Genomic DNA, 23,661 nt, shown 5'->3' with positions numbered 1-23,661 from the left:
CAAAGAATTCCAAAGATTCAGCACCTCTCCATGCTCATCTCAGCTCAAAATGACTAGCCTTTTTATCCTGAGATTATGTGTTATAGCACTATACTCTCCAGCCAGTGAAAACAGTCTTGCAACATGCACTGTATCACACTCTCTAGCTTTATATTTCAAAAGGACCATCTAGAAATAGGCCATTAATTCTGCTGTTACCAGTGCAGTCTGCATCCCCCAAATGAATTAAATAAAAAATTTTTTCTACATTCCAGAGAACATAGTCACATTTTACTCAATGTCTTCCTATGGATCACCCAAGGATTGAATTGAGCAAACTCTCTTTGAATCTGTATGACAAGAATATTTTTCCCTGGTTAAGGAGACCAAAACTATCACAGTTCCCTAGGTGTGATCTCACCTAAGGCCTATACAATTACAACAAGGCATCCTTACTCCTAGACTCTAAGAACATTTGTCTTCCTAATTGCTGTCTGTCCTCATGTGATGAGTGTTCAGCAAAATTATCTGGTACAGAACAGCTGCTTCCTCAGCTAATCCACTCCCCTGTGGACCTAACTGTGACTCCAAACATTCAACCTGCCGCCATCGTATGTCATCCAAAGGCCTGCATGTTTCCCAATTATTCATGGCACCCTTAAATATCCACTTCTTCTGAAAGGAGTGTGGCATGATATGGAAGACAACAAGAACTTCAGAATCAATTTAGAATACTGATATTATACATTCTATTAACACTTTGTGATATGTGCAACTAACATTATTAAAATCCACTGGTGTGGTAATGGTTAGTGTGTTAAACAGCTTAGTTAAAGCTGGTTTGCTATAGTGGTTTGTCATGTGACAGGAAGTTGTTTGATCCATGTGTATAAAAGGAGATTTTATGCACTGATAGCGAGAACTGCTTTGGACTGGAATTGTAATTGGTGTCAGGGACCAAAACTGTGAAGATATGTGTACATTTGCTGTTGTTAGGAACAGCAGAAGGGATGTGAGAGTTTTGTTTTCTCTTGAGAACTGTTTGTTTCCTGGATTGATGAGTGGCGTCAAGGACTATTGAAGGCTTGTAAACTTGCTGATGCCAGGAACAGCAGAATGTGACTGGGGACTGTGTTGACTTAAATAGTGTAAACTGTTTGTTCTTGTTACTAATTGTGTAATAAAAATATTTTTCCTGGACATATTGATTGGACATATTGTTATAAACCAATGTTTTACAACAGGAAAAAGTGAATGCAGAGTTCTGAACACTTGGAGAGTCAGTTGGTATCAGTGGTCTGTGTATCATCTGCTTCTGTTACCTTCTGGGAGATGCTTTATGGCAGATAGCTTTTGTAATTGAGTGGAAACTTGACTATCACTTGAGCAGTAACAAGCCTGCTACAAACTATACTGTAAGAGGGTGAACCCTCACAAGGCATCAGGCCCCGATGGTGTACCTGGTAGGGTACTGAAAATCTGTGCCAACCAACTGGGTGGAATTTTCAAGGACATCTTCAACCTCTCTCTGCTGCAGTCAGAGGTTCCCACCTGCTTCAAAAGGGGCATTAATCATACTGGTCCCAAGAAGAGCAGGGTGAGCTGTCTCAAGACTATCGCCTGGTAGCACTCACATCTACTGTGATGAAGTGCTTTGAGAGGTTGTTCATGACTAGAGTTAACTCATGCCTGAGCAAGGACCTGGACCCACTGCAATTTGCCTACCGCCACAACAGGTCTACAACGGATGCAATCTCATGGGCTCTTCACTTGGCTTTGGACACCTAGACAACAACAATACATATGTCAGGCTGCTGTTTATCGATTACATCTCCGTGTACAACGCTATCATTCCCTCAGTACTAAACAAGAAGCTTCAGAACTTGGGCCTCTGTCCCTCCCTCTGCAATTGGATCCTCGACTTCCTTATTGGGAGACCACATTCAGTGCGTATCATCAATAACGTCTCCTCCTGACTGACAATCAACACAGGTGCACCTCAAGAATGTGTGCTTAGCCCACTGCTCTACTCTCTACACTCATGACTATGTGTCCAGGCACAGCTCAAATGTCATCTGTAAATTCGCCGATGACACTGCTGTTGTTGGCAGAATTGCAAATGGCGATAAGAAGGTGTACAGGAGTGAGAAAGGTTGGATGAGTGGTGTCACAACAACAATCTCACACTCAACGTCAGCAAGACAAAGGAATTGATTGTGGATTTCAGGAAGGGGAAATCAGGAGAACACAGCTAAGCCCACATTGAGGGGTCAGCAGTGGAAAGGATGAGCAGCTTCAAGTTCCTGGGCATCAACATCTCAGAGGATCTATCCTGGGCCCAACACATTGATACAATCATGAAGAAGGCACACCAGCAGCTCTACTTCATTAGAAGTTTGAGGAGATTTGGTATGTCACCAAAGACTCTTGCAAATTTCTACAGAAATTTGTAGAGTGGAGAGCATTCTGACTGGTTGCATCACTGCCAGGTATGGAGGCTCCAATGTGCAGGATTGGAAGAGGCTGCAGGGGGTTGTAGACTCCGCCAGCTCCATCACGGGCATGACCCTCCCCACCATCAAGGACATCTTCAAGAGGCGGTGCCTCAAGAAGGCGGCATCCATCATTAAGGACCCTCACCATCTGGGACATGCCCTCTTCTCATTACCACCATCGGGGAGGAGGTACAGGAGCCTGAAGACCCACACTCAATGTTTCAGGAACAGCTTCTTCCCCTGCACCATCAGATTTCTGAATGATCCATGAACCCATGAAGACAATCACATTATTTTTTTTTTGCACAATTTATTGCAAATTTCTCTCCAATCCTAATGTGGAGATATATCGCTCTTCCTTTGTCATTACTGGATCTAAATCCTGGAGTGTCCTAGCTAACATAACTGTTAGGGTACCTTCATGAGGTGGTCCACAGCAGTTCAAGAGATGGTTGACACCATCTTTTCAAGGGTAGTAGTGAATGGACAATGAATGCCCGCATCCATAAATGAATTAACCAAAATGATTTTACTGTGGAAAGGGTGGGATCTTGTAAAGAATACCATGCTTTGAGTCTGCACCAGAGACTGATTAATTTATGTTGGTATGGGGTGTGTTTCTCTAGCTGGTTATTTTATTCCTGAGAAAATGAGCAGCTTAGCTTCTTGGTTCTTTTAATGTGGATGAAGAGCATTCATTTAGCGTCAAGAGTTTTTCCTCTCCCACACCGCCAAATTAGAGTGTCTTCTTTTGAAGACAATACTTGAGCTAACAAAAGTTAATGGATTCAGTGCTGAAAAGTTCAAAGTCTGTCTATTCATCAGTTTTACTGGTGAACTGACAGTGGTTCAAGTGAAGTACTTCACTAGATCACTTCTAAATAGCAGAGGCATGGCTGCGATTAAGCTCCTAACACCTTATTTGCAGGGTGACTATCATAAATCTGTCAAGCAGACAAAAGGTATATGTCCATGGTTTACAAAGTAGAATTTCAGTGAGGAACCCTATGTTGGTTAGGATTGTAGGGGGCTGCTTTAGAAGAAAGAACGAATGATATTTGGTTATGTGGCACCTTTGACAGTTTCGTCAGGATGTCCTAAAGGGCTTTGCTGCCAAGGAGGTGCTTCTTTAGTGTAAAGCTAGTTGTAACCTAGCCTTGCAGTCTTGCAAATGGTGTCCCCTCAGCAAAGATCAAATGCGACAGGAACATTATGAAGGGCAGCACAGTAGGTCAGTGATCAGAGCTATTGCCTCACAGCTCTAGCCATCCGACTTCAATCCTGACCCCTGGTGCCGTCGGTGTGCAGATTGCACATTCTCCCTGCGATACTGTGTGGATTTTCTCCGGGTGCTCCAGTTTCCATCCACATTGCAAAGACATACATACAAGTTGGTAGGTTAATTGGTCACTGTAAATTGCCCCAAGCATGTAGGTGAGCAGTAGGATCTGGGGGAGTTGATGAGGATGTGGGGAGAATAAAGTGGAATGAGTGTAGGATTAGTGTAAATGGGTGCTTGATGGTCAGTGTGAACTTAGTGGGTCACACGGACTGATTCTGTACTGTATGAAGTAGTTTGGAAAGTGACTAGCTTGTTAGAGCTGCAAGTGTGGTTACCCATTATATAGGTCAAACTGAGAGATGGGACAAATTTTGCAGTGGATCAAAGAAGTATTACCAGAGGCAACCATGTGACAAATACCTAGGAGAAGGTAGAAACAAGAACACATTCAGCAGAATCAAAAACAGAGAATGCTGGAAGCACTCAGCAGGTCACACTATCACAGCGCCAGCGACCCGGGTTCAATTCCGGCCGCTGTCTGTAAGGAGTTCCTATGTTCTCCCCGTGTCTGCGTGGGTTTCCTCCGGGTGCTCCGGTTTCCTCCCACATTCCAAAAGACATACAGGTTAGGGAGTTGTGGGCATGCTATGTTGGCGCTGGAAGCATGGCGACACTTGCGGGCTGCCCCTAGAACACTCAACGCAAAGGGTGCATTTCACTGTGTGTTTCGATGTACATGTGACTAATAAAGAGATCTTGTCTTCAGTGGAGAGGGAAATAAAGTTGACAAAGTTGTCATGGTAACAATTATTTAACAAATTAAAACAGAACTGATTTTTAAAGTAATTATTGCCTTGACAGCTTTGGTCTATACCTTGCCACAGACATTCCCCCTGCTCTCCATATCTTCTCTTTAACTTAATCTACGCTTGTCTTCTCACTTTTCAAGTTGTGGTGGTGGAGCCTCGACCCGCTCACCAGCTGTTTCTCTTACCTGCTGAGTGCTTCCAGCATCTATTTTTGTTTCTCCATTCAGATGCTTGACTATGTTCAGATGTCACCAACAGAACTTCCAAACAACAATGCTGACTAACTTGTCTCACATCATCAGGTCGAACATGGACAAAGGTTCATTACCATTAATGCCCTCTGCATCTTCACCAAACTCCCACCTTCTTATTCCTCTTCTTGATGCAGCTGTGGAAGATGCAACATGGACCCTTTTACCTGAGATGGACTTGTTTGACCTTCTACCTTATTGTCTACTTGCAATGAACTTTCCTGTAGCTGTGACACTTTACTCTGTATTCTGTTATTGTTTTTACCCTGTACTACCTCAATGCACTGTGTAATGAATTGATCTGTACGAACGGTATGCAAGACAAGTTTTTCGCTGTACCTCAGTACAAGTGACAATAATAAACCAATACCAATACCCTTCCCACCTACCAGGGACCCAAACAGTCCTTCTAGGTGAAGCAGCAATTCACTTGCACTTCTTTCAGACTGGTGTACTGCATTTGGTGCTTGTGATGTGTTCTCCTCTACATTGGTGGAACAAAACGCAAAATAAGTGACCACTTTGCAGCCCGTCTCCTTTCAGTCCATCAGGGCGATCTTAAGCTTCCATTTGTCTGTCACTTGAATTGTCCACCCATTCCTACCCTGGTGTTGGAGCAAGCCTTCAATGTAACTTGGTAAGAGTTCTAGGCAGCAGATCACCTCCATATAATGAAGACTCCTTTGTGTGGCAGTCCTGTATGTAGACACATCTTTGTGCTATCACTTGTCTTCCTACTCTTCATCTTTAGCCTCCTATATTGCTCTGATGATCCACACTGTAAGTTTAAGGAACCGTACCTCATCTTCTTCCTGAGTGTGTTGCAACCATCAGGTCTTAACATTGAATTTAACAATTTCAGTCAACCCCCATTTGTTTTTTTTTATTTTCTGGATAAGCAATAAATGTTGATCTTTCCAATGCTGCCCATGAGAGAAAATAAATAAAAGTTCTGGGAGGCCATTTCGTGTGTAGGTACTGGTAATGAGGAATCTTTGCTGCTGCCCAAACGCTTTAGAAACCCCAGGCATGCTGCCTATCATTTGCCTTTAAATTTTAAATTAAATTTTAAATTTTTTTTTAAAATTTTATTTACAGTGTGGTAACAGGCCCTTTTGGCCCAACGAGTCCGCGCCGCCCATTTTAAACCCCCAAATTAACCTACCCGTACATCTTTCGAATGTGGGAGGAAACCGGAGCACCCGGAGGAAACCCACGCAGACACGGGAGAACATACAAACTCCTTACAGACAGCGACGGGAATCGAACCCCAATCGCTGGCGCTGCAATAGCATCGCGCTAACCGCTATGCTACCGTGCCGCCTTCATAACAATCATAAATTTCCAATATTTGTTTGTAGGGGATGAGACTCCTCTACCTGTGACTCTGTCCGAGGGATTCTCACATTAATTACGTCTTAAAATGGTTTATTTAAGATGCATGTATTGCAAGTGCTTGATTTCAAACGAGTGAATTTAGGGAGCTTCTTAAAGGACACGGGTACTTTCTCTCAATCCTGACCAACTTAACGTTTTATCTGAGGCATTTTCATTTTGTGAAGGCATAGAACCTGGAGTTAAAACTGCCTTTGTTAATACTTTTCCAAGTCTTAAGGCTCAATCCACAAGTGAGGATAAAGCTATACATTCTTCCACCTTTGAAACCTGCCTTTTATTCAGCCGAAACTGTGAGTTAAAATGCTGCAGGGATCTTCCTTAAAGGAGCTTGGAAAAGTATCAGCGGCATGCAAACATAAATTTCTGTACACAGTTTTGGCCCAAAATGTTGCCAAATTGGGAATCCCCCTTACGATGAGGATGGCTGATGTTTGGGATAGTTATAGCACATTGATGAAGTGGTGGATGATCCTTGGAGACTGATATGAATGCATAAATTGTTGGAACGGGATGAAGGGAGCTCAACTCTGCAGCTGGCCTATGCAGATGTTCTTTATAAAGAAGAAACTTCCATCATTTTCCCAGTGCTGAAATCTGTCTCGTTAACAAGTATGAAGTTCGTACAAAGAAATGGAGAACAATTTTTTTTGCAACTTAGAAGTTCCCTACAGTACAAGATTTGTGAATTTGTACCTTTTATTATTCACCTCTTTTATACTTGGAAAGTATTCTTGGGGAAAATTTTAAAAAAACTGGAGAAGCTGGAAATCTTAAATAAAAACAGAAAATACTGGAAACACTCGTCAGGCAGCAACTGTGGAAGGAGAAGCAGGGTTAGAAGGATCTTCAACCTGAAAAGTTAACTCTGTTTCTCTTTCCACAGATGCTGCCTGGCCTGTTGAGTGTTTCTAGCATTTTGATAGAGGTGTACAAGACGATAAGAGGCATAGATTGAGTGGATAGTCAGAGAGTTTTTTCCCAGGGTGAAAATGGCTAACACGAAGGGGCATAATTTTGAGGTGATTGGAGGAAGGTATAGAGGGTTTGTCAGAGGTAAGTGTTTTACACAGAGAGTGGTGGTTGCTTAGAACGCGTTGCTGGAAGAGGTTGTGGAGGCAGATACATTAGGGATATTTAAGAGAGATAGGCACATGAATGATAGAAAAGTGCAGGACTATGTGGGAGGGAAGGGTTAGGTAGATCTTAGAGCAGGATAAAATGTTGGCACAGCATCATGGGCTGAAGGGCTTGTACTGTACTGTGCTGTAATGTTCTATGTTGTAGATGCTGCCTGACCTGTTGAGTGTTTCCAGCATTTTTTAGATATTTTTAGTTAAATGTACATCGAAACACACAGTGAAAAACATCTTTTTGCATCGAGTGTTCTGGGGGCAGCCCGCAAGTGTCGCCATGCTTCTGGCGCCAACATAGCATGCCCATACCCGTACGTCTTTGGAATGTGGGAGGAAACCGGAGCACCCGGAGGAAACCCACGCAGACACGGGGAGAACGTACGAACTCCTTACAGACAGCGGCCGGAATTGAACCCGGGTCACTGGCGCTGTAATAGTGTTACGCTAAATGCTACACTACCGTCTGAGTATGTTTTCCTTTGTCTGGTTAGTGCCCCTTTTTAGTCATGAGATATCACACCTTTTGCTTCTAGTACTACTTAGAACCAGTTGTCAGGAGATATTTGATGTAACTATTTTGCTCAGCCAGTTTCTCACCCTCTTGGCTGGATTGGAGAAGAGAGGCTCAGATCAGTATGTGTCCCACTCCTCCCTCCCTGCCCCTCTCCAATCCCCAGCTATCTCACTGCATGGGGTTCATTGATTGTAATTGCACCCTCATAGCTTGCTTGTTGCTTTTTTGCTTTTGGTTTTGTGCTAATGAATGACTGGAAGGAAGAGTGCGGCAAACAGTGTTATTAATTAGTGTGTGTATGTGCTTACTGGGCAGGATGAGCTGGATGAGCTGCGATCTGAGATGGAAGAAATGCGGGACAGCTATTTGGAGGAGGACGTGTATCAGCTGCAGGAACTGCGTAGAGAGCTGGATCGCTCCAACAAAAACTGCCGGATCCTGCAGTACCGCCTCAGGAAAGCTGAACAGAAGAGTTTGAAGGTTGCTCAGACTGGCCAGGTTGATGGGGAACTGATAAGAAATCTGGAGCAAGACTTGAAGGTAAGCTGGTCGCCATACCTCACTAACCTTGTAACTACCCAAGAACAAAATCTGTGTGGTGCGCTGTGTGTTCTATGAAACACCAGGGCAATGCCAGATGAGCTGATCCACAAATTTACACAGAAAAAATAACCTTTCACCCAGATGCAAATCTTACTTCTGTTGCCTGTGTTCGTGCTGCTTAGCAAGACAGCATTGTATATGTCTCTTTACCAGCCTACTGCACTCACGGAACCTTTCAATCTCCCTATCCCTGATTTACAAACTGTCCCATCGTACTAGTCTCATTCATGCTCGGTTTCATATATATTCATTCATTCCTTTGTGCAAATCCACTCATTCATGAGTCATTCATCGCCAACTTTATTCATGGGAACTGCCTCATTCATAGACTTTCACAGACATTATGAAATAGAGACTTTAGAGATGCTTGCAAAGAAAGAACAATGTTTTAGGATTAAGCTTCACCCTTCAAAATTTCCATCTTTCTCTCCTCGTAAATTTCCCGCCTAGGTGATTTCATTTATGCACTTGTTTTCTCTTGGTACTTACAGCACATTATGACCTCAATGTTATTTTTCAAGAAGTACACACATAAAATGCTAGAAACACACAGGATTTCAGCAGCATGTTTGGAAAGAACACCATCCATGTTTTTTGGGTGTGAATTTTTGATTAGAGCTGATCTGTTCCCCCACTAATCAGACCTCGGCCTCCTTATCTGGTTTCTGACTTCAAGGGAGAGAAACGGATGCAATGCGTTCCTCAGAATTGCTCCCACCACAAGGAAAACAAAAAGCCAACTCTCACCCCAACTCTGCCAAACAGCCAATGTGAGTGAACAGTGTCTTTTTTGAATGAAAGCGGGAATATGTCAGGCAAACACAAGAAATTCTGCAGATGCTGGGATCTGGAGCAATACACAAAAAGTGCTGGAGGAACTCAGCAGGTCAGGCAGCATCCATGGAGGGAAATAAACAGGCGACATCTCGGGCCGAGACCCTTCATCAGGACTGGAAAGGAAGCGGGCAGAAGCCAGAATAAGAAGGTGGGGGGGGAGGGGGAGGAGCGCATGCAGGCAGGGGATAGGTGAGTTCAGGTGAGGGGGGATGGTAGGTGGGTGGGTGGGGGAGAAGATGTAATAAGCTGAGAGGTGATAGGTAGAAGAGACAAAGGGCTGAAGAAGAAGGAATCTGGCAGGAGAGGACAGTGTGTGGAAAGAGAAACAGCATTAATGCTTCTGGTTGAAGACCCTTCATCAAAATGGCCTCTGTATGACATGTTAGCTCTGTTTCTCTCTCCACAAATGCTGCCTGATCTGCTGAGTGTTTCTAGTACTTTGATTTTATTTCAGATTTCCAACATCTTGCCTTTTTGTACAGCATATCTCTTCCCTTTGAGTACTCCTTCCTTTACTATTTCTGTTCTCTTGCTCTCTGTGATTTCAGTTCTTGTTCTCACACCTGCCCGGCTCCCTGTTGTCACTCATCTCCCATCTACATTTCTGCTTGTATCCTTGCCTCTGCTGCTGGTTTTCTGCTGTTGTGTTGTCTTTAAATCAGTGCCTTCTTGCACTGCCCTTGAATGCGATGAGGCCTTTCAGATGTTTTTAATCCTAAATTTTTCATCTGGTCCTCGGTGCTTTGTTTATGTTGAAGACGCAGGATTGGGGGAAATGGTTTGCATATCCAGAATGCTAGCGAGAAGGCCTGGTCAGACAATATAGTTTGATGCATCATTCAATGGTTCATTTGACATGCCATTTTGTCTTCTCCATATGTACATATATTTAATTTAAAAGCAAAAAAAACTGCAGATACTGGAAATCTGAAATATAAACAATGCTGAAAAGTCTCAGTATCTATGAAAGAGAAACAGAGCTTACATTTCAGATTAACCTTTCATCTGACCTACAGCCTGACCTGCTGAATATTTCCATCATTTTCAGTTTTTGTTACAAATACTTGGGTACACATTGATACTTCTTACCCATATCCATGTGTTGACGCAAATGCATTTATGTCCATATTGCATTCATACTTTCACAAAAACAATTAGCATGAAATGTTTGGTTTTATTTTTAAGATGAATTCACAGCCTAGTTTTAAACTATTGGGAGTGGAGTGCATACCTTTCCTGATATCTACAGTTCTCTAAGCATGATTCTATGTTTAAACCAGACACCGTAAGGTTCACTTTCCCTGTGTGAAATTGCACTGCTCAAGGAGCATTTACTGAAGTTTGAAAATGTTTGGCTTCTTTTTATGTGTAGAATAAAACAGATTAGGGAAATATTGATACACCAATACTGAGATATTGGAAGGCACTGCGTTGTGTACTCCTGCAGTAACATTGAGAATCCAACTGTACAGTGGAACTGCTCTGCAAAGCGTGGTGAGAATGGGGACACTATTTGCATGGAGTTTGCAATTTTTGATTTTCAGACCAGCTTGGGGTCCAAAAGCCATTAATCCGACAGTCTTGCCATCATTTGTTATCACTTTATTAGCTGCTGAAGTTAGTAAACCTGTGGGTTAATTCGACCATTTGATTTGCATTTATAAAGGACCCGCAATGAATCTCAGGACACTGCAAAGTGCTTCATTGTAAATGATGTACATTTGAAGCATTGTCACTTTTGTAATGTAGGAAATGTTATAGCCAATTTATATACTGCAAGATCCCAATAAAAAGCACGGTGATAATCTGTTTTAGTTGATATTGATTGACGGGATAACAATGGCCAGAACTCCAGGGATAATTCTCCTTCTCCACTTTGAAATAACACCGTGGCATCTTTATGTCCACAAGGGCAATACAAGAGGCTTTAGAGTGACCTCTCTTATGAAAAGGCTCTTCCTCCTAAATTGCAGTACTCACTCATTACTACACTGTAAGATCCACCCATATTGTGTTCAAACCTCTAGAGAAGGAATTTGGACTGACAGTGTCTGGGGATTATTGTGATACTTGGCTTCATTTACCTTCCCCTGATATTGAAAACTGAGTTCTGATGGAGGGATTCTGGGAGGGCAATCTATTTCAGGCGATTCTAACCTTTATCTCTAAATCCTTTTTTGATATTATTGATAATAAATTTTTTTCATATATATGGCAGAATAAAAACCCAAGGTTAAGTAAGAAATATTTACAGAAATTGAAAAAGGATGGTGGTATGGCTTTGCCTAACTTTAGATTTTACTATTGGGCAATTGATATTCAATATTTAATTTTTTGGACACAGGATTTAGATGTAATTCAATGTCCACGATGGGTGTATCTCGAGCGTGAGTCAGTGCAAGGGTTTTCATTGGCTTCTATTTTAGGGGCCTCGCTCCCCTTTGCACTTACTAAATTGAATAAACAAATGATTAATCCAATAACTAAACACACAATACGAATATGGTTTCAATTTCGTAAATTTTTTGGATTGAATAAATTTATCTTATCAAGTCCTATTCTATTCAATTTTTTCTTTCAACCATCTAGAATTGATCTAGCTTTTCTTTTATGGAATACGAAGGGAATAACATGTTTTCGTGATCTATTTGTTGATAACTGTTTCTTGTCCTTTGAACAGTTGTCTAATAAATACAATTTGCCTAGATCACATTTTTTTAGATATTTACAGATTAGAAACTTTTTAAATGTTACTCTACCTACTTTTCTGATACCACATCAAATTGAAATTACAGAAAAAATTTTAGGTTTTAACCCTTATCAGAAGGGCTTGATAGCAATAATTTATGATCTGATTATGAAAATACGTGTAGGGATATCAGATAAAATTAAGAATAAATGGGAAAGAGAACTTCAGATACTTTTACCTATAGAGACATGGAAGAAAATTCTCCAATTAGTTAATACTGCTACAATGTGTGCTAGACACTCTTTGATACAGTTTAAGGTGGTTCATTAGGACCCATATGTCTAAGGATAAGTTAGCTCGTTTTTATAACCATATAAATCCTATCTGTGCTGGATGTAATTCTGAGGTGGCTTCCCTGACACATATGTTCTGGTCCTGCCCTCTTTTGGAAAAATATTGGGAAGACATTTTTGATATTATTTCAGTGGTATAGAGTATTGATTTACAACCTCATCCTATTACTGCAATTTTTGGGTTACCAATGATAGATTCTGGCCATTTATCTGCCTCAGCTTGTCGTATGATTGCATTTGTTACATTAATAGCCAGGAAATCCATTCTATTTAAATGGAAAGATCCTAAACCCCCTACTACATTCCAATGGTTTTCCCAAACTATAACATGCTTAAACTTAGAAAAAATTGGTATTGGTAATGGTTTATTATTGGTATTATTGGAGTGGTACTATGGAACCTTTGGTTAAATTTAAAGAAACTTGGAGCCCATTTATTCAGCATTTTCATATGATGTAAGCTGACCTTTTCCGAATCCTTTTCAATAACTTTCTATTCGAATATAGAGGAGCAGAGTTAATGACATAATAATGTTTTTAATCGATGAAATACGACAGCCCAGCTTTTGTTTAGTTTTTGGTTAGTTTTTGTTTATTATTACTATTTGGTTTGTTATTGTTCTTTTTCTTAGTTTGGGTTTTTTTTCATATAATCAAATTTCTTTTTAAATCTTTTTCGTGCTCAATTATCAAGAGATTGGGAGGTTCAGATTACACATTTTACTCTTTGTGTCTGTATACATTAATTTTTATTATTGTAATCCCGATCTCTTTGTATCATATGTATAATTACTATTTGTTATGTTTATTAATTTGAAAATTAATAAAAAGATTGGAAAAGAAAGAAAGGATTCTGGGAGGGCTAAGTGTTTCCTTGATAAATTTTCTTAAATTAAACGCCTCAAGACAGATTCCTTTGTGTGAGCGTGTGTGTGTGTATAAATGAGTGTGTAAGTGTGCGTGTGTAAGTGTGCATTTGTGTGTGTGGCCACAAGATTTCCAGTGTGCTCCAGGAGCATAAGAAAGAAATTCTTGACAAATTATAAATGAAAGTTAATTTAGAGAGCTCTTCTTTTCACCAAATTAATGCAGTATAGGGTTGCATGAATCGGGTTTCTATTTTTCAATAGTAAAAGTCTTTTGTTTACCGAGGGGATGATTACAGGAGCATTGCCATCGGATAACTCAACCAAGTCAGAGTCACAAAGTGATAATTCTATGTTTCTGAACCTGGTCAATAATCATTGTGCAGGAAATTCAATCACAGACACCCAACCCTGCCTTGAATGTAACAGACACATCGTGCAGTTCATTTACCTACAGAGCCTTGAAGAGTTTTTTTTTAAAGTATAATTTTCCTGGACTTGCCCAAATGTAGAATTGTTCTGATTTTATCCTCCTGCTGTTTCCAGGTTGCCAAAGATGTGTCTGTGCGCCTGCACCACGAACTGGAGAACGTTGAGGAAAAACGCGTCAACGTGGAAGATGAGAACGAATCCCTTCGACAAAGGCTCATTGAAGTCGAAATCTCCAAACAAGCATTGCAGAATGAACTGGACAGGATCAAAGAGGTAAGCTGGGGGTCCTGAGCTTAGACACTAATCATTCAGCATGGTGCAGAAGTCAATCAGTTATCTTGCTGTCAGTTTTGTAAATTCCTCTTCCCCCTGATTTACTTTGTAGGGGAGGGTTGCAATATTTCCTCTGTTGTAACCGTAGCTTTTCTGTTGTGTCTGCAGAACTTTTCTGGCTTCCTATTATGGGGCTTAGGGAAGGAGAGGTGGGGGAATAGTAATTAGTATAACTCAGCAAAAAGGAAAGCACGCCGCTGGTCTGTTCAGGCTGGGCAAGCAACCAGCAGTGTCCCGTCTAAAGCCATGTAGCTGATGTTTATGTTTGTTGGCAGTTGTCCATGTGCCTTGGAAGAGAAGTATTTTGGCTTCTTCATATAATCAGAGACTGGTGTCAGAGCATGGTGTTGTAGACAAGTGGGAGGGCGCAGTCCCAGTGACAAGTGAACAGCTAACACCTGTTTACAACACTTCTCTGTATTTTTATGGGCCTCTAGGATTCATAAGAACATAAGATATAAGAGCAGAATCAGGCCATTTGGCCATCGTCTGCTCTGCCATTCAATCATGGCTGCTTTTTTTTCAATCCCATTCTCCCGCCTTCTCCCCGTCACCCTTAACCCCCTTACCAATCAAGAATCTATCAACCTCTGCCTTAAATACACCCAGTAACTTGGCCTCCACAGCCCTCTGTGGTAATGAATTCCACAGATTCACCACCCTCTGGCTGAAGAAATTCCTCCTCATTTCACTTTGAAAGAGACGTCCCTTTATTCTGAGGCTGTGCCCTCAGATCCTAGACTCTCCTACTAATAAAAACATCCTCTCCACATCCAATCTATCCAGGCCTTTCAGTATCCGGTAGGTTTCAATGCGATACCCCCTCATCCTTCTGAACTCCATTGAGTACAGGCCCAGAGACATCAAATGCTCCTCATATGTTAAGCCTTTCATTCCTGGGATCATTCTTGTGAACCTCCTCTGAACCTTCTCCAGGGCCAGCACATCCCTTCTTAGATATGGGGCCCAAAATTGCTCAGAATATTCTAAATGCAGTCTGACTAATGCCATATAAAGCCTCAGCGGTACGTCCTTGCTTTTATACTGTAGTCCTCTCGAAATGAATACTAACATTGCACTTATCTTCTTTATTACTGACTCAACCCGCAAGTTAACCTTGAGGGAATCCTCAACTAGGACTCCCAAGTCCTCTTGCACCTCCAATTTATGAATTCTCTTCCCATTTTGAAAATAGTCTACACCTTTATTCTTCCTGCCAAAGTGTGTAACCCCACACTTTCCTATGCTATACTCCATCTGCCACTTCTTTGCCCACTCTCCCAACCTGTCCAAGTCCTTCTGCAGACTCCCTGCCTCCGTGACACTACCTGTTCCTCCACCTATCTTGGTATTGTCTGCGAGCTTGGCCACAGTTCCTTTGTCCAGATCATTAACACATAAAGTGAAAAGTTGTAGTTCCAACACTGACCCCTGTGGAACTCCACTAGTCACTGGCAGCCGTCCTGAAAAGGACCCCTTTATCCCCACTCTCTGACTTCTGCCAGTCAGCTAATCTTCTATCCATGCTTGTACCTTGCCTCTAACACCATGGGCTCCTATCTTGTTTAGCAGTCTCATGTGCGGCACCTCGTCAAAGGCCTTCTGAAAATCCAAGTAAATAATATCCACCAACTCTCCCTTGTCAAGGCTTTAATTCAGGCCTTTTTTTGCTAAAACATCCGTAGAGCTTTGACTCAGTTTGTCTTCCATTTGCAAATGGATCATTTTAGAACTGCTGCATTCTCATACTGACTTCCCTATCTCTTCAGCTTCTGTGCTGCTGTAAGAAGGAGAGCCATTTATTTGCCATTAGACAACTGTCAAACACAGCCTTTACCAGGTAGACAGCAAGTGTTGAGCAAAACACACAGATGCTGGAAAATCTGAAATAAAAGCAAATGCTAGAAATACTCAACAGGTCAGACAGCAGCTGTGGAGACAGAAACAAAGTTAACACTTCCTGTCCATACCCTTTCATCGTACTCCACTGTACATGGATAGATTCCACATGAAACCGAAAAAAAATCCACCATTTATTCTCATGATCCCAATCATCATCCTGAATACAATATGTATCCCATGAACTAGTACAATCCAAAGGTGGTATCCTAGAGGTGTCCAAGGACATGGGCTCGTAGTCTAGTGGCATTTGAAGGTACCTCTGATTTTAATCTGACACTGCTGTCTTTGTTTCTTCACTTTTACTGTTAATATTTTTGCAAGCACCTTCTCACACATGCAGTTTTTATTCTTATTACTCTGTCATTTTAGTTAGACAAAACCCATTTGGGGTTTTTGTTGTGAAATATCATATAGAAGTATTATCCTGCCACTATGACTTGTTTTTTTTCCCAGACCAGGTCTGTTGTGTTTTGATAATGTGCGGTTCAGTCCTGCACTTGGGGGAGAGAGATATGTGTTCTGTGGATCTGACCAATCAGCCAATTGTTCTGGCCTTGGACCCTTTTCTTATTTAATTCAGCGCTGCTGTTTAATGTCTGTACATTAAACAAGCCTGCTGAGCATTCTGCACATTTTAGCTGTATCATTTTACAGCACAATACTGTCAAAAATATGCTGATAAGGGAAAATTTAATGTCTATTTTCACACCACTTCATTCAAGATAAGTTTTAAAGGGCCCAGTCAGACTATTACAGACTCCAGTGTTGTCTTTTTCAACCCTGGCCTCTCAAAACTCCTGCATATAGACAAGAAAACTGTGGAATTTTGTCATATTTATTTTACTTTCCTCTTAAAGTTTCAGTGGGAAAGAAAATAAGTCTTTCCCAACAGAAGTTAATGCTGCATGTCCTGAATGTTTTGTACCATTTTACACCTGCGATTCATTTTCTGTGATGTGTGTCTGTTGTCTCAGGACTATGTTGCATAATTTGCTTCTATATTCATCAGTTTTGCACCAAAATCTTTGCCGGGGCATAGTTACCATTACACTTCCAACCAGATTCCTGCTCACTGTGGTGACACATACAAATTAGTAGCAGAAGTAGGCTACTTGGTCCCTCAAGCCTGCTCATTTAGTAAGATCATAGTTAATCTATTGTAACTTCGACTCCACATTCCCATCTACCCACAGTGACCTTTCACCCCTTTTCAAATATCTATCCACTTTGGCCTAAAAAGTATTTTTACTTTTTCACCACTCTCTGAGGAAGAAAATTCCGGAGACTCATGTCCCTTCATGTTTTAAATGGATAAAATGTTCTAGGTTCTACAAGAGGAGGCAGCCTTTCCACATCCACTCATTCAAAACCCCTCAGGATCTCTTCATGATTCTATCTGATGTTTCAGTCAAGTCCCCTTTCACTCCTCCGAACATGAGTGGCTAAAGCTTTGCCCCATACAATGTGACAATTTCAGGTATTAATCTAATAAACGTTCACTGAACTGCTTCCAACACATTAATATCCTTCCACAAACAAAGAGAGCAATATTATACAAAGTACTCCAGATGTGGTCTCAGCAGCATCCTATATAACCGAAGCATAACCTCCTTACTTTCGTATTCAATTCGCCTAGGAATAAACAATAACAATCCTTAAAGCAAGCCTCTACGACAAGTGTGAGTCCTTTCTCAGCAACATGTACAGGAGATCTGGCTGCATGCATCCCTTGGAGTGCAGGGAGTCACAGTCTTTTTTCCAGGGTAAGAGAGCTAAATCTAAAGGGCATAGGTTTAAGGTGAGAGGGGAAAGATTTAACGGAGATCTGACAAGTGAGTTTTTCACACAGAGGGTGGTGGGTATGTGGAATGAGCTGCCAGAGGAGGTGGCAGAGGCAGGTAACCTTTCTAATTACCCGTAGTACCTGCAGACTAGCCTTCTGCGAACCACCCACTAGGACACCCTGATTCCTCAGGGCAAGCTATGAAATGGGGAGCTATGTGGGAGGGAAGGGTTAGAGCAGGATAAAATGTCGGCACAACATTGTGGGCCGAAGGGCCTGTAGTATTCTATGTTCTATCTCAGAATTCTGCAATCTGTCACCATTCAGATAAGCTTTTTACCTGTGCCTTTAGAATTCAATTTCTGCTAATTGTGGTAACATTTTGATTTTAAAATCAGATTTCTGTACAGTAATATTTGTGACTTTAAGATAGTTACCCTACATAGTTGAAATTATTTGATGACTTTTAATCAAATATCTTGACAGTGAGGTGATACCTGAGCACTTTGGCAGCTTCAGTGTGATGATACCTGTTGGTGAAATTGCAGTATTTTGCATCATTGCCTTCAGATTTACTGATATAGCCAGTCTCCTGTTTGTTTGGGTTATTGCTGGAAGAATTGGTTTATTTTGCTGTAACTTATTCTTTTTTCCTTTTTTCTCTTGGTGGCTTAAAGGTTCCTCTTCTAACTTCCCAAAAGGACACAGATTTAGGTGAACAGACCATGATAATTATAATAGTTGAGCCCTGGACTGTACATACATGTGGCGTGACTTACTGGATTGCAGTGTGAAAATAACAGGATAATCTATGAAGTTTGACTCCCTTAGGATTCAAACAAGGTCAAACTAAAAGCATTTAACCTACTAAACGATAATTTCCTGGAATGATTCCCAAGAGAAGAGTTAGTTACATGAATTTTTATAATCAAACCTAATGAGCTTGAATCACATGCACTGGCATATTTCCTTTGTTAAAATGAGCACTTAAAGAAAAGCTGTTATTTTGTGTTGATGAGTGGGGAGGTATATTTCACCTTTGTAAAATAAATCTCCACCCACAAAAGTAAGAGTGAGTACAAATTCAGGAGATTTTCATTCTAATTTTTGGTAGAAATCTACTGTCCTTTTCAGCAGAGCACAGGTCCTAGATTGTACAAGGGTGTCAAAGCAGACAAACTTCCAGGTTTATATCCAATAGCATTGGGTGAGACCAGGGTAAAATCTCCAAAGCTGTCAAAGTAGGGGGTAAATAAATAAGAGGCCCCATTTTATGGGAGGCTTTTAGTGTATGTTTCAAAGATTGATTTTTGGCATGAACATGTTCACCTACGAAGAACAATTGAGGAAGCTTGATCTGGCAGGGGGATGGAAACCAGGATGTTAGGTTACAAGGGAGGAAGTTTATAGAAACAAGTCCAATGAGGATGGCAAGAAGGACTGGCAGGTAAGAAGTCAGGATAATTTGCTGAATAATAGAACTACAACAAATCAGGATGTTAGGATACAGAATGTTAGGATAGAGGATGAGGTATATAGGAACATGTCTAAGATAGTATGTAGTGAAGATGGTAAGAAGGATAGACAAGTGAAAAGTCAGGATAATCTGCTGAACAATAGAAGTACAACAAAATCAATAGCAGATACCGGACTAAACGTACTATATTTAAATGCACGTAGCATTAGGAATAAAGTAGATGACCTAGTGGCACAACTACAGGTTAATAAATATGACATTTTGGCAATCACCGAGTCATGGCTTCATGATGGATGTGATTGGGAACTGAATGTCCGGGGTACACAGTGTATAGGAAGGATAGGCGGGTAGGCAGAGGGGGAGGTGTGGCCATGATGGTTAGTAGTGATATAAAATCAATAGAAAGAAAGGACATTGGGCCAGAGGAGGTGGAATCCTTATGGGTGGAGCTAAGAAATAGCAAGGGTAAAAGGACAATAGTAGCAGTCATATATAGGCCACCTAATAGCAGTCAGGAAGTGGATGATAAGTTGCAGTTTGAGATAGAAAAAGCATGCCAGAGTGACAATGTGAAGATAATTATGGGGGATTTTAACATGAAGGTGGACTGGGAAATCCAGCAAGGCAGTAAAACTCAGGAGAGTGAGTTTGTGGAATGTCTAAGGGACGTTTTTCTGGAGCAACTTGTTGATGAGCCCACCAGGGGATCGGCTGTTTTGGATTGGGTGCTGTGTAATGAACCGGAGGTGATTAGGGAACTAAAGGTAAAGGAACCACTGGGAACCAGTGATCACAATATGATTGAGTTCAGTTTCAAGTTTGAGAAGGAGAAGCTGATAACTGGCGTATCGATATTTCAGTGGAACAAAGGAAATTACAATGGTATGAGAGAGGAGTTGGCCCAAATTGATTGGAAGAGTAAGCTAACTGGAGGGATGGCAGAGGAGAAATGGAAGGAATTTCTACAGGAAATAAGGAAAATGCAGGAGAGATATATTCCGAGAAAAAAGGCTTTGAATGGAAAAAAGGCACAAATGTGGATAACAAGAGAGGTGAAGGCTAAAATAAAAGCAAAAGGGGCAGCGTACAAAGAAGCAAAAATTAGTGGGAAAACAGAAGACTGGGAAGCTTTTAAAAACCTGCAGAGAGAAACTAAGAAGGTCATTGGGAAAGAAAAGATGAATTATGAAAGGAAGTTGGCGGATAACATTCGAAAGGATACTAAGAGTTTTTTAAAATACATAAGGAGTAAAAGAGAGACACGGGTTGATATAGGACCAATTGATAACGGTGCAGGAGATATTATAATGGACGATAGAGAGATGGCAGAGGAATTGAATGAATATTTTGCATTGGTCTTCACCGGTTAGTCAGGAGTCTCACGAAATGGAACTGAGTTCAGTTAAGATTACTAGGGAGAAGGTGCTAGGAAAACTAAATGGGCTAAAGACTGATAAAGTCTCCCGGACCAGATGAGGTGCATCCCCGGGTTCTGAAGGAGGTGGCTTTAGAGATAGCGGAGGCATTGGTGATAATTTTCCAGGAATCGATAGATTCTGGCATGGTTCTGGAGGACTGGAGGGTCGCAAATGTAGTTCCGCTGTATAAGAAAGGAGGGAGGCAGCATAAAGGAAATTACAGACCTATTAGTCTGACGTCAGTGGTGGGAAAGTTATTGGAATCTATCCTCAAGGATGGGGTTACGGAATACCTAGAGGTGCAAGGCAAGATAGGTCCTAGCCAACATGGTTTTGTGAAGGGAAGATCCTGCCTGACCAACCTATTGGAGTTTTTTGAAGAAATCACAGGTAGGGTGGATAAGGGAGAGGCGGTAGATGTTGTGTATTTAGACTTTCGAAAGGCCTTCAATAAGGTGCCTCACAAGAGACTGATTAGTAAGATGAGAGGTCATGAAATTACAGGTAGAATAACAGAATGGGTGGAGCATTGGCTGGTTGGCAGGAAGCAAAGAGTGGAAATAAAAGGATCTAGTTCTGGTTGGCTACCGGTTACTAGTGGTGTGCCGCAGGGGTCGGTGTTGGGGCCGCTCCTTTTTACCTTGTACATTAACGATTTGGATGATGGAATAAATGGTTTCGTGGCTAAGTTTGCGGATGACACCAAGATAGGTGGAGGAGTAGGGAGTATTGAGGAGATAAGAAGGTTGCAGAGGGACCTAGACAGTTTAGGAGAATAGGCAAGGAAATGGCAGATGAGATTCAATGTTGAGAAATGTGCAGTTGTACACTTTGGAAGCAGAAATAAGCGGGCAGATTATTATCTAAAAGGAGAGAAAATTCAAAGTATGGAAGTACAAAGGTACTTGGGAGTACTCGTGCAGGATACCTTAAAGGTTAACCACCAGGTCGGATCGGTGGTAAAGAAAGCGAATGCTATGTTGGCATTCATTTCGAGAGGTATAGTGTATAAAAGTAAGGAAATGTTGATGAGGCTCTACGGGGCACTAGTGAGGCCTCATTTGGAATACTGTGCGCAGTTTTGGGCCCCACATCTTAGGAAGGCTGTGCTGACGGTGGAGAGTGTTCAGAGGAGATTTACGAGGATGATTCCAGGAATGAAAGGGCTTACGTATGATGAGTGTTTGTCGGCTCTTGGACTGTACTCACTGGAGTACAGAAGAATGAGAGGGGACCTCATAGCGACATTTAAAATGTTGATAGGAAAGGACAGAGTAGATGTGGCTAGGCTGTTTCCCTTGGTGGGTGAGTCCAGGACCAGAGGGCACAATCTTAGAATTAGAGGGAACAGTTTCAGAACAGAGATGAGGAGAAATTTCTTTAGCCAGAGGGTGGTGAATTTGTGGAACTCCTTGCCACGTACAGCAGTGGAGGCCAGATCAGTAGGGGCGTTCAAGGAGGAGATAGATAGATATCTAAATAGTCAGGGTATCAAGGGATATGGGGATAAGGCCGGAAATTGGGATTAGAATAGGTTTTTTTTTGTCTCCCCACCCCATTCCCCATTTCTCATTTCTTTTTTCCCTTTTCCTTGGAGCAGACTCGATGGGCCGAATGGCCTGCTTCTGCTCCCTTGTCTTGTGATCTTGTGACCATACTTACTCAAGTTTAGGAGAATGAGAGGTGATCTCAGTAAACCATGCAAAATTTTGAGAGGGCTCAACAGTGTAGATGCTGAGTTGGAGAGTCCAGAATTCACTTTAGGATGTAATGAAATTAATTATGTGGCCAGTCCAGTTCAGTTTCTGGTCATTGGTTATTCCCCAGGATGTTGATGATGGGTGATCGGCAATTGTAATGTCAAGGGTAGTGGGTAGACTCTGTCTTGTTGGAGACGCAAGAGACAGATGCTGGAATCTGGAGCAAAAAAAACAGACTGCTGGATGAACTCAGCAGGTTAGGCAGCCTCTGTCACATCACAGATGCTGCTTGACCCCCTGAGTTCCTCCAGCAGTTTGCTTTTTGCTCTCTCTTGTTGGAGATGGTTATTGCCAATGTTAATGGCTCTTGTCTGAATGAATTATCAAAAGGTGACTGAAAGCATGCCTGAGAAAAGGGGGAGATAGGTAGTAAAGTAATAGCAATTGTGCAGCTGTTTTCAGAGAGGAGGGCCGAAGGCTCAGAGTGCCAGAGTCAGACAACAAGAGAAGGTTTCAGGGGCAGGGTAACCTGTCCATCAAGGAATGGTAAGGTTCAATACATTGAGAGTGCAGGAGGCATTTACTAAAGACTGGAGTGTTATTGTGTAGGCCCTTTGTATGGATCAGGAAGCAGATGGAGTTTTCAATGATTTAGAGGTTATCCAGTGTAGAAACCAGGAGGTTACCAAGGAATTTTCAAGCCTGGTAGTGAGAAGCATGGACGGAGATTTCAATGGCGATGGAATCTCTTTGGGAAGGTTGACTCTTTTATCCATTGATTGGCAGCGAGGGCCATTTTGAGTTGCCAAATAACTTCAGTCTTTGGAAAAAATTCAGAACTAGGTTTTGGACAAAATGTTCTTCCACACAGATAGGTGTGGGGTTGAAGGAGCTGCTGTAGAAGTGGTGTCGTTCAACATGCAGGTGGAAATTGACCACTTGGATGAAGACACTAAAGGGTGAATTGTAGGTGAAGCCATGAACCTTGGGCTACTCCAGCGATAATGGGAGGGGAAGCTACTGCTAGTGAAGTCTTCTGAGAACAGTGCATCCTGCAGACATGGAGGAGAGGCAATTCTTGATAAAGGAATTGTTGACCACATCACAGTCATTGAGACAAATGTTGAAACACAGTCACAATTGGACAATATTGATACTTTTTGTCAGAATGGTTTCAGTGCTTAGAGCAAGACAGAAGATAGAATCACAGGCTTACAGCACGGAAGCAGGTCCTTCAGTCCACTGAGTCTGCCGACCATCAAGCACCAACCTATGCCAATCCTATTTTATTCTCCCCATGTTCCCATCAATTCATCCTGGATTCTGTGACTCATCTGCACATTACAGTGGCCAATTAACCTACCAACTCGCACGTCTTTGGGATGTGGAAGGAAACCAGAGCATCTAG

General features: G+C 41.7%; 1 protein-coding gene across 2 annotated transcripts in view; it reads left to right on the top strand.

Moving 5' to 3' along the window:
- The window catches only part of LOC127574282 (microtubule cross-linking factor 1), a 166,546-nt gene that overhangs the window by 9,992 nt on the left and 132,893 nt on the right, over window positions 1-23,661 (top strand). For both annotated transcript variants that reach the window (XM_052023159.1, XM_052023160.1), the window contains exons 2-3: window positions 8,177-8,401; window positions 13,755-13,913. In XM_052023159.1, coding sequence (XP_051879119.1) covers window positions 8,177-8,401; window positions 13,755-13,913 — 384 coding nt within the window. The remainder of the gene's footprint in view (window positions 1-8,176; window positions 8,402-13,754; window positions 13,914-23,661) is intronic.

Source organism: Pristis pectinata, chromosome 9 (assembly GCF_009764475.1).
Source record: "Pristis pectinata isolate sPriPec2 chromosome 9, sPriPec2.1.pri, whole genome shotgun sequence".
Classification (NCBI taxonomy): Eukaryota; Metazoa; Chordata; class Chondrichthyes; order Rhinopristiformes; family Pristidae; genus Pristis; species Pristis pectinata.
This window is presented reverse-complemented; position numbering and strand designations above follow the sequence as displayed.